The following is a 12,447-nucleotide window of genomic DNA, read 5'->3' as shown; positions in this document are numbered from 1 at the left end:
GAAGGAAGGAAGGAAGGAAGGAAGGAAGGAAAGGGGGAGGGAGGAAGGAAGTGAGGAAGGGAGGGAAGGAGTGAGGGAGGGAGGAGAAAGGGAGGGAAGAAAGGAAGGAAGGGGAGAAATCTGAGGATGATCAGTGCATTGTATCAGTGTCAATATCCTCTTGTGAGATTATAAATAATTTTCCAAATTCCAAAATGTTACTATTGGGGAAAACTGGGCAATGTACCCAAGGAATTTCTCTGTATTGCACATTAAAACTGCATGTAGATCTTTAATTATCTCAGTTGCAAGGTCAGTTTTTTTTTAAAGAGGGCAAGAGAGGACAGATCAATTTAACAGAAATGAAATTGCACTAATCCACCAAAATTTAGCTAACAAAATATAGGAAATTAATCTCACTTTTTTAAAAAACTTTGCCACTTCATCTTTCCAGTACTGCAGAATAGCCTATAAAAAAAATTTAAGTTTCAAAATTTTTTTGCACTTTGAGAAGTTCATGACCTTTCCAAGGATGCAGACCATATACTAATATGAACGTGATTCTAACACATATGAAATACAATTAGGAGCAGAATACAATTTATAATGCCTAAAACAAAAAACAAGGTCCAAAGAACCTTTCCTTAGCCTGCATTATACAATCCTCAATGCTTGCTGTGTGATTTTTTTTTCATTTATCCTAATAAACTTCACCAAAAAATAGGAAGGAATTTTTAAACTAGTAAAGACTCTCAAAAACCCCACAGTAAAATCATGCTTAAGTAGTGATGTAAAAGATATGAAATCTGTTACATGCTCTTCATTTTAAAGCTAAGATCACTACCACCACTACTCATATTCAATATCATATTGGGATCCTAGCCAGTGCCATTAAAATTTTTAACTTAATTAATTATATTTCATTTTAATCCAATATACTTAATAAATAAATTAAACCAAGTGCACATTTAATTAAGCATACTTAAAAGTACAAGAATCAGAAACGAAACAGTCACTATTCACGGGCCATTGATTCTTTAGAAAATAAGGGTACATTTTAGAACTCCTAAGCGTCCACCAGAGTTACGAGACATGAGATGGTGGGCAAAGGCTGAAGAGTCCATGAAGGACGCTGTGACCTGAAGTTCTAAGTCAGCAGATGAGACAAATAAGAGAAGCAAAAGGCCTAGAAAAGAGCTGAGCTTCAAGCAAAGCCCACCAACCCCTGAGAAGCATCTTCTGCTGCACTAGATCAAGGTGCAGAATCCACGGGAGCCTAGGCTCCTGGCTTGGAAGTCACGTGGTTCCTGGCTCTGAGGCTGCCATTGCTCTCTCCCAAGACACCACCACAGTCACCTGTCCAAATCAGCCTGACAAGCAGCTACCACCAGCACTCAAGAGTTCAACTAACTAAAACGCATGCAAAAGATGCACATGTCTTCAGAACTGGACAAATTACTATAATGAGCTCTAGCTTCCACTTAAAATGATAATGCTACATATTTATTTATTTATAAAGTCAGTTCTAAAGGTCCCACCAGCATGGAGAAATCAGTTTTATAATCCACAATGGTGAATCATTTCTAAAAGACTAGTATTCGATTTGGAATGTATTATGGATTTTTATAGCAGGTATACCTTGCCAATAAGATTTTGCTTAGATCGCCATTAAAATAAGATGTGATATTCTGAACACAGAATTATGATCAAAAAGAATTACCGGGAAGTATATTGGGATGCTGACTTTTGCCCAATGCGTACTGTTATGCTTGATAACATATGCTGAATAATAGAACTTGAATAATCTCAAGGAAGAAGTCAGACAGACTGACACAATTATTGAGTTTTTAAGCCACAAAATATGGACTTAGAAAGCAAAGAAAGATACAGAGGCATATGTAAGATTTTGATATTTTCAACATTGGTACAGTTCACCATCAGCAGAGTTATGGAAGGAAGTTCAGTACCCTCTGTGCTCTGTATAGTCCAGAGGCAACTGGTACAGACCATGGCAATACAATTATAGATTTCCTTAACACCTGGGCTCTGAGACGGAAATCCTTCTTTTCTCTTAATTCAGAACATGATTTCTTAATTCAAATATGATAGCACCTAGTTGCATGTGGATATTAATCACTTGAACAAGGGCTTAACATGCTGTGTCAAATACACCATGGATTTCAAAGATTTTGTACAATAAAAAGAACATCAGATCTTATTAGTAATCTTTGCCTTGATTAAATGTTGAAATGACATTTTTACTTTAACTAAAATGTATTTTTAAAGTTAATTTCCCCTGGGTTTTTTTTTTTCTTTTCATTTTTTTAAATGTCTATTAGAAAATGAAGGAACTTTAGATTACACAGAGGGAAATAAGAGGAAGGAGGGGGCGGGGGTATGAAAGATGATGGAATGAGACAGACATCATGACTCTGTGTACATGTGTGATTACACAAATGGTCTGAATCTACATCGTGCACAAGCATACAAACGAAAAGATATACCCCATTTGTGTACAATGAATCAAAATGCAGTCTGTAAAAGTAAAAAATAATTTTAAAAAAAGAAAATTTAAATTACTTATGTGGTTCACACTTGTGGCTTGCACTTAATTGACAGCACCAATTAAATCAAAGGTATTTTAAATGATGTGTTTATACTATATATACATACAAAACATTGAAAACATGGATAAATATGTTTATAAGATATAAGATGTTTGTTAAGGAAATTCTTATAAAGAAATATATAATCTTATAAGACTATTTATAACAGAGGTCCTATTTATTTAGTTCCAACCTTTTGACAGGGAGAGTGCTAAAGGCATCAGACAAATTATCTGCACCTTCCCAGCAGCGAAGTGTCATTTGGATCTAGGAGACTGAGTAATCTGTCCAAGGTTGCACGGCGTGCAGAAGTGCTAGCTACAGGCTCTGAGTGCAGTTCTGTCTGGGACCAGTACCAGCACACTGTCACACTTCAACAAAGACCCTGGGACAGGACCTGTTTGGAAGTGACCACCTCTTTTAAAGTTGGTCATGATCCAACTTGAGCAGGGACTATCCAAGCCAAACACCTATCATTAAGGAGGCTTCTTTTCTGTTTTGGACAATATAGAGTAAGGAGTTTTGAGCATCAATACACCTACTCAGTTAGGTCAAGGGCCCACCATTCATCCTGCTCTGACAAAGAACTCTGCCACGGTGACACCGTGGACACCTCAGACCCGTGGTGAAACACTGACACCCAGGAAAGTGGGTTGGCTGCCTTTGGCAGTTCTTAGTCAAGTTCCCCTGCTTAATCCTTAGCCCAGGCTAAGCTCCTGACTTTAGTTCTTTCTTAGAAAATGCAACAGTCACAACAGCACTACAGGAGTGGGAAGCTCTGAACACTTAAAAAGAAGCAGCTTGTGGCAGAAGGGGGCAACAGCACCCTCTGCAAGAAGGAGAAGAGGACGAGCCACAAAGCAGAGACAGATTGCCAATGGGGACTTCCAAATCCAAAAATAACTTCTGCCGCCATGCTGTGGAGAAATCAGGCATGCAGAAGCCGGGGTCTCCTTCAGTCATCTTGTCCTGATACCCTTCTAGCTGAATAGGTGAGGGACATCTGCAGACATTCTGCTCAGCATTACAGATCCCCACAAAAAGGCAATTTTCCTTCCTGAAAAAGTGTAGGTGAAGGGCAGGGATGATGGAGCTGTGGTCGGGGAAGGAGGGAGGAAAACTGGGCAGGAAAAAAAAAAAAAAAAAAACACAGAGGGCAACAGTGACATTCAGACCTGAACTCGGAATTTCTGAATGGTTCAGAACAGGACACTTTGTCACCTCTGACTTAATTATAAGACTGTTTTCAGGATGCTGAAGGGCTGGGCTCATAATCAAGCACTTACGTAATCCTCCTCATTGAGTCCTTGTTTCTCAACAGAACTTTTCACCTCCATGGAAAACTTCTCAAACTCAGGTTTCACGGTCCTCAGTAGAGTGACTGTTTGGAGGGATGAGTACGCTTGCTTAGCTTCAAAGTCGTGTTTGTCTCCTCTCTTCCATGAGCCATCTCCTACGGGAGAAATAAAAATATTTATAATTCCAGGCCAGTCACCATAAAGAGGCCATTCTCTCTTTGCAACCACGATGTGTCCTACATGTTACTTTAGGTGGCCAGGGCAAAAGGCATTGTTATAGATTTACACTTGGGTATAATGTGACAAGGTCAAGATCTTTAAAGGAGAAGAAGGCTCTTGGGACTCATGTTCCTTTGAAAGGTGAGAGAGAAAGAGAAGTTCTGTTGATGTCATTGCTTTGTACGAACCATGTAACTGCAATTTTCAGCCCCTCAGAATTGCAGAACTCCAAGAGCAAGAAGTAAGTCTTTGTTCCTTTCCATTCACACTTATTTTTTAATACCTACAGTCAACCAAGGAGGTGAACCAAATTGCATGGTATAATAAACTTGATGTCATGTAGGCATGGAATGGCAGGTTATAGCTAGGTACAGCAATGGATATGCATGAGTATTAAAATTTGACAGAGTTTGCATCTCTGCAGGGTGAAAAGTAACTGAGGTAAACAAGCATTTGTATCTCATTTACTGAATGATTTCCATCAATACACTGATGGTAATAAATGGATTCAGTATGGATGTAATAATAATAAAGGTTTTATTTATTGAGCCCTTTGTGTACGCTCATGAGATGCTATAATAGGAGTACTATTATCTTTTCTATTTTACAGATGAGGAAACCAAGGCACTGGATAGCTGGCTGCTTCACAGCTCTGCCTTTCACCAAAGCAAAGGCAAGTTATAAGGATAAGAATCATTATTCTTCTATTTATTTCATTTTTGAGAAACCTGTGGCTTGTAGGGTACTAAAAGACAGTAGCAACATGCAGCTTTCGATATTTTTTTCCTCTGAATTATTCTAATTCCTGGAGATCTCTGAAAATACAATAAGGAACACAACCTGTTGGAGTCCATCTCAAGTCATTTGTGCACCTCAAGCCCCCAGCACACAGCAGATGCCTGAAGCCCAACAGCCAAGCAGCAAGGATGTCTCTGAGACAAGTGGCCAGATCCACGGCACTCACTGGACTCTTCCAGAATTCCAATAAAGATCTGGAGGCTCTGGAATTTCTATCACAGCTTGAATCAAAGATATTTTAACTGTGTGCATGTTCTATGCAGGGTTCTGTGATAGCCATGGTGGGCATCAAAACGTCCTGAACAGCCTCCATCAAATTCAAGAGAGATTTAGCATCAGGCATGTAAACGACTAAAGTTATTACAGGGTAGAACTAACAGCTGACTATGCCAGGGAGGGAAGGAGAGGTCGGGGAGAAGGGACAAGGAAGCAGAGCAGAATGTAGGTGAAGAGGCAATGAGCTCCAACCAGGGGGAAGGTTTCATGCAAGAAGGAGGCATTAGCCTGGTCCTAAATGTGTGAATAGGATTTTAATAGGAGGAGAGGAGGGTGGAAAGGCACGCCTGGCAGCGTCCACAACACGGGCAAAGGTGCAAATGTGCATGACATCCAGTGGGCAGCTGGAAACCTCAGTCTGCAGCATGAGAAAAAGCAGAGACAAAGAATGTGTTTGTGGAGGCATCAGTAGCATCATAATCCTAATAATAGCAACCATTTATTAATTGCTTACTGTGTGCCAGGGAGCTGTTAAAAGATAAATAAGACAGAGCTGAGGACATAATTCATTAAGGAGTAGATCCATGCTCAATGAGCAGTAGATTAAATTTCAAGCCACCAAACCAAACTTGACAAAGTCCTCCTCCTCTGCTGAGAATCCTCCCGAACCCAGAAGAGGCTACAGCCTGGACTCACGGAGCTAGTGAGTCCAACTTCACCATCACCAGGCAGGGTAAACCCAGCAGGGTGCCTAAGTTCCAAAACACAATGTGGTGGTGTTTGCTAAGGTTGAAATTCATTGGCCAGAAAGACCCCAAATTCAAGAATGCCTAGGAAATTTTTATCCCATGAAGGAGCCCATTTCTTACAGACCTGCAATAAACACTTATTGATTCATTTTTAATTGACTTGAGGTCTCGAGACTCCACAGAAGTGAAATTTCTAAGGCAAGGAGAGTCAGAGTTTCTCAGTTCAGGGCAAGAATTCTCTCCAGGGGCACATGAAGGAAAATACTTAGCCCGGTAGGACTTTATACTATGTAATTAGAAAATATAGAAACAGCAACTATCTCAGTTACAGAAATGGAAAAAACATATTTTGGGGGGGAAAGAAGTGAAATCTAGTCCAATAAATCTGTCTACCCCAGTCTAACAGGTAATAATTTTGGAGTTTTGTTTTCTTGAAGAAAGAAGGAAAACAACAGGGCTTCATGAAGCGAAGCCAAGTGAAATAAGTAACCGTTCACAACCAGCACAGCCTGCTTTTGTGGGCATTTCTTGCTGTGATGTGTCAGTAACAGCTCCCATATCAACGCTGTTGAACACCAGGAAAGCAAAGGTCGGCTTGGCGTGACACCCCATCAGTGGAGACAAATTTAATTCAGTAGACAACTGGGTGCCTCTGGAGATTTATGGGCGGAACAGAAGAGTGACATGATGAGAATCATGCCTTGGGAAATAGCAGTGGATTAGAGTGGGGAGACGCTGAGCATTCACAGTCCCAGTAATGCAGGCCAGAGGTTGAGAGAGGTCACATGGGGGAAGTCACAACCCAAAAATTAAACTGGTACTCTGGGTGCATAGGTTTATGACAGACTTTCACTCTTTTCCTATTTTTTTGCATTTTTCTCTGTGTATTAAGTTTTCAACAACAAACATTTACTACTTTTTATAATCATAAAAAGAGCTAGCACGCTTGAGAATGAAAGTAGAGGACTGTGCAAGAAGAATTTCAAAACTCTACAACAGTTAGAGAGGCAGGGATGACAGAGAGGGAGGATGCCAAGGAGAACAGGAAATCAGGTGATCATGAGAAGAAATGGCGGGGTCATGGGGAGAGAGGTGTGGCACAGACATGGAAATGATGGCTTCAGTTAGGGTCACAATAAATCCACTGCAGAATGTCCAAGGAACACCACCAGGCTGGCAGGCCGAAGGTGGGAACAGTGGTCTGAAGTCAGAAAGGGGAGTGAGGAATAACAAGAGTTGGGTGTCATTTCCACAGAGCTTGCTGTTAGAACTCAGGGTCTACTTGCCCTGGATAAAAGGGTACAGGAAGAAAAAGGGGAAGCGTTAAGCACAGGCACCACTTTGGGGAGGCTATTTTTAGAGGGGAGGAGTAAGAAGAGATAGAGAGTAGCTAACAGAACCAGAAGAATGCCGTGTCATCAAAGCTGGGAGCATAGGATTTCCAGGAGAGGTGGATGGAAACAATACTGGATGCACTAGTGTCATGCTAACATAGTAGCCACTAGACACATGTGTGACTGTTTAATTCATTAAAATTAAAAATTTGTCAGTCATACTAGCCACATTTCAAATGTTCACTAGCCACACGTGGCTAGTGGCTACCATATTGAGTAGCACAGAATGAAGCTAGACATCACACAGAAAGTTCCACTAGAAGCATGGAAGCACCTTAATTAATGCCTTCTGAGTTCTTGGAAGGCAGGAAAGCTCTGTAATCATTTTAATAATAACAATTTCAACTATCCCAGATAGGATTTCCCAAATAACTTTCCACCTTACTTACATTCTAAGAAGATAATGACAATGGACAAAAAATGCCAATAGATACTATTAAAAACTTTATAGGGCAATGTATCTATTATTTTCTCTTGATTTTTAAAACCTATCTTTTAAATCTGGTTTTAAACCATTTGAATTCCCACATAATATATTATTCACTGAATTATAACCATATAATTTGGACAAATCTGAATTTTTTGAGTGCTCACCAAGATCAAACAATCTAGTAATTAGGTAAAAATGAACATACTACCAACAAATATTCTAAAATTCCATTATCAAGGAAGTATTGATTAAAATAGATGGCTTTCTCTAGAGCAAGTATAAGTATTTGGTGTGAGGAGGCATAGGGAGAGTGGGTATTGAAGAACTTTTCATAAACATATTTTAAAACATAAAATCTCTAGGAAGGCCCTTTATTAATGATGTACAACAGAACTTTGGTCTAGATGAATATGCACATCATATGATTCTGCGGTTTCTTCTAAAAGAACAAAGATGGACACTTGCCTCTCTACAAACGTTCACCTTTTTTCCTGACTGAGAGATTGTCCAATGGATTGAGGGTGTCAGTGAGTCCAAAGCAAAGCACACAATTCCTGACCTCCCTTGCAATCAGGGATAGCCAGTCTTATGTAACCAAAGGTTAATGAGTGGGGCTTCCAGGAGAACCCTGAAAGAGCCAGGTCAACTGGAAGGATCCCCTTTCACCTGATGCCTTTCCCCTGTTCTTGCCTAGAAGACATGATTTCTGGAGCCCTGGACACTATCTTTGATCTTGAAAATGGATACCATGCACTAAGACTGAGGGAACAGGAAAACAGAAGAAGCTTGTATCCCTGATGACATTATAGATTCTTATCTTTGCCTTGGACCTTTCACCTAAGGAATTCTTTCAAGTGAGAGAATAAACCTCTACCTTTGTTTAAATCACTGTATTGAGAGTCTTGGTCTTATGCATGCAGATGTAATTCCCAATGCCAACCCAGGTCCTTAGGTTATAGTAGATACAAGTTTATTAGTTTGATAACAGAATGTGTGGCCCTAAATCTATCTACAAAACTCCTACTAGAGAAAAATGTGCAAACTGAACTATAATTTTAAGCACCATGTATAATGGCCAAAGAGAACTATAACATATAAGATTATAATAAATAAAACTAACATTTGTTTAAGTTGTGTTCCAAAAGGGTTGCTAGGTATTTTACATACACCCCTCATTCATTACTCAGTCTGATGCCATAAGGCAAGTGCTGTCAGAAGAAACTAAGGCTCACCAAAGAGACAGGGTTAAGTCACTTTGCCAGGGTTGAGGGTAGATATTAACCTTTAGCTCTTAGAATTAAGAGTCAGTGTCAGGTGTGCGGTGCCCTCCTATAATCCCAGTGACTTGGGAGGTTGAGGAAGGATATCACAAATCAAAGGCCAGCCTCTGCAACTTAGCAAGTCCTCAGTGTCCTAAAAAAACCCTTTCTAGCTTCCACCCCCAGGTTCAATCCCCAGTACCCAAAAGAAAATTGAGTTAATATGTGACTCAATCTCTCAGATAGACTGACCCACCGCCCCATAGTCTGACCAACCAGTGTAAGATTTATGAATGAAGGGGATTTAATCAGCAACTTCAAGTATTTTTGTAAGTTGCATAATTCTGTGCAATTAAATTTTCAAGATGGAGAGAACTCAACTTATAGGAAAACAAGTTTTTAAAAGTTGTCCAGCTTCCCAAGATGGCCAATTAGAATGCTCCCCTGTGTCTCCACCTGACAGGATTAAAATAACTAGAATTTAGCTGCTCCTTGAGTTGGGTGACCATGGGAGAACACCAAAGTACAACAGTGGACAGCCAGGACATGGAGAAACCCAGAGACATGGGTTAGGGAACAAAGAGTAAAAGAAAACCCCAGCACCAATGGCAGAGAAGCAGGAGAGAAGGAGGCGAAGGGCCCCCGCAAGAGTAGAAGAGAGAGGGGAGTGTCCCTGTGAGCACCACTGGCCCAGGACCCAGCATCCTGCAGAAATACACGCTAAATAAACAACAGTCCTAAGATCTGCATGGTGAACTGGCTCTGGAGAAGTTCTCTGAACTTTCTCATGGTACCATAGCCAGGAGCCATTTGAGAAAGGCCCTGTTGTCTGAGCTTACTGCTTTAGGAATCAGCACATAGAGGCACAGAAGGCACTTCGTTTTGAAATCAGTGGTTTGCCAGGCCAGCTATGGAAGCCTGGAGAAGCAAGCAGTCACGTGTTATGGTACATGAGAGTCAGGTCTACAAACACCAGAACGGTGGGTGGTGGATCACTCGAAGCCTGCCAACATTCCCCTGCACAGCGCAAATCTTTGAAACCCCATAACCTCACTCTGCAGCATTCCCCTGCCTCTGTGTCGCTATGGGCAGAGAGAGGTTATGCCCTGAGGGACCTGGGGTGGAGGGGCATGCTACAGGGCTGGTGTTCCCCCTTTCCTCTGAGGGCATAGTTTCAGAGCACTTTGGGGGAGATCTGCATTCTGCACTAGCTCCCCGAGAAGCAACAGCACCAGCTTCATTCCTCTTCTCAGAGTGCATAACCCAAACTGCTCTGAAGAGAATGTGTTTCTAGGGAGTTCTGTGTTCTGCCCTACAACTGATGACAGTCACTGATCACTCTGGCAGGTCACCTGAGGAGCACCACAAGGAAAGAAGAGGGGGTGAATAATCTCCAGGTTTTGCTCTGATCAAAGGGTGCACAGCCTAAGAAGACATGGAGAAGAGATCTGATCAGCATAGGATGGGAGATTCTACTAGCACATTTTAACAAAGGAGAATTTTTATTAATACTTTCTGTTGTTGCTGTTTCATGTTTGTTTCTTACCTCCTCCTCTTCTTTTTAATATTTAATTTTTTTCTGTCCATCTCTTTCTCCCTTTTCTCACTTTTTTACTTTTTACCTGCTACCTTTTTTCTCTTATTTTTATTTTTTTTAACTTTATTTTATTCTATATTCCCCCCTCTTTTTTTTTTTTTAACTTTATTCATCTTTTTTTTCACTCTTCTTTCCTTGTGGTGATAAAAACTGAATCTGGCACATTGAACTTGTTGAATGGGTGCTTGGCCACTGAGCTACATTCTCAGTCCAGCTGAGAGGAATTGCAACTTACTCAAACCATGATCCAGTCTTGCTCAAGTCTTGGTGGATACTTCAACATAAAGAACAAGAGGAGGGCTGGCGTTGTGGCTCAGTGGTAGAGCACTTGCCTGGCATGTGTGAGGCACTAGGTTCTATTCTCAGCACCACATATGAAAAAATAAAATAAAGGTCCATCAACAACTATATATATATATTAAATAAAAGGAGGGATAAAAGTCCCCAGCCAACAGTTCAACCCCAAGTAGGTATGGCAAGGGGGATTCCTACTCCCCAGACATTCACCACACAGCAACAGCAGAGAGAAACAATATAGCTATTGTGAACACCACATTTACAAGGGACCTCTGCATCAGTGGTTCCCATATCCTATCAGATCACACATTGCTGACAAGACTGGAAGTGAATGCCACCAAGGGAGAGTTGTGACCCAGCCTTTGACCCTCCCCATGAAACAACTGGAGCTGAACTAGTGTCCACACAGAAGATAAAAGCTCTCAAGTCTATCACCACAATTATAACAGCCAGTAACATAATAGTTTTCAAGTAACAGCATCAATATCAACAGATACCAAGGAAATACCTAACATCTGGTAAAGGCTTCCATTCCTAAAGTAGGAGTAACCACATACTCTGCTATCTACACATACCTGCCTGAACTAAAGGAACCCCACTCTTGCAAGACCTACATAAAAAGCAGCTCCCTCCAGTTCCAACATAGTATGAATTGTGTCAAAACCCACTAACCACAATCAAAGCAACCAGAGAAAAAGTGTATTCTTAAGTCCAAAGTGTATTCTGAAGAATTAAACTCAACACTACACTGCAAACCAATATCCCAAGACACATCATGAAGATAAGGTTGCTTACTAAAAAGACTCTAACATAAAACTGAAAGAAATATTCATCCTAAAAGATGTGCAAATCTCAACACAGAATCACTAGAAATAAGAAAAAGCAAGGCAATAAGACACTCCTAAAGTTCATAACTCTAATAATGGATGTCAAAGATATCAAAGTGGATGAAATGCTGGACAAATAGTTCAAAAGAATTATTTTTTAGAAGCTCAGTGAAATCCAAGAGAGTACAAATAAAGAGCTGAGTGTATTAAGAAAGACATGAATGAGCATGTCAGTGAAGAGATAGTGGATGAGCACTTCAATAAAGAGATAAAAATTTTGAAAAAGAACCAAGTAGAAGTCTTATAAATGAAAAGCACAATAAATCAAATAATAATCTCAGTTGGAAGTCTAACAACAAACTAGAACAAAAGCAAAAGAAAGAACATCAGAGTCTGAAGGCAACTCTGCCAAAATCGTTACCAAATACAAAGGAAAAAAGACAAGAATGAAGATAACAGACAATAACTCTGAAATACCATTAAAAGTTCAAACATCTGAATAACTGTCATACTGAAGAGAAAAGAGTTACGTTCTAAGGGCACTGAAAACCTATTCAGTGAAATGACAGCAGAAAAGTTCCCACATTTTAGGAAAGACATGAACACTCAGGTACGAGATGTATTTAGAACCCCAAATAGACATGACCAGAAGAGAACTTCTCCACTACATATTATAGATAAATTGTCAAAAATACGGAACAAAGAAAGAATAAAGGTTGCAACAGAGACATGCCAAGTCACATTTAAAGTCAAACCTTTCAGCAGATTTCTCAGTAGA

General features: G+C 40.3%; 1 protein-coding gene across 2 annotated transcripts in view; it reads right to left on the bottom strand.

The window, feature by feature from the left end:
* Positions 1–12,447, bottom strand: part of Npr3 (natriuretic peptide receptor 3) — a 77,320-nt gene that overhangs the window by 38,879 nt on the left and 25,994 nt on the right. For both annotated transcript variants that reach the window (XM_047555573.1, XM_047555574.1), the window contains exon 3: positions 3,872–4,038. In XM_047555573.1, coding sequence (XP_047411529.1) covers positions 3,872–4,038 — 167 coding nt within the window. The remainder of the gene's footprint in view (positions 1–3,871; positions 4,039–12,447) is intronic.

This window comes from Sciurus carolinensis, chromosome 6, assembly GCF_902686445.1.
Source record: "Sciurus carolinensis chromosome 6, mSciCar1.2, whole genome shotgun sequence".
NCBI lineage: Eukaryota > Metazoa > Chordata > Mammalia > Rodentia > Sciuridae > Sciurus > Sciurus carolinensis.
Note: the sequence above shows the minus strand (reverse complement) of the source record. Positions and strands in the feature narration are given on the sequence as shown.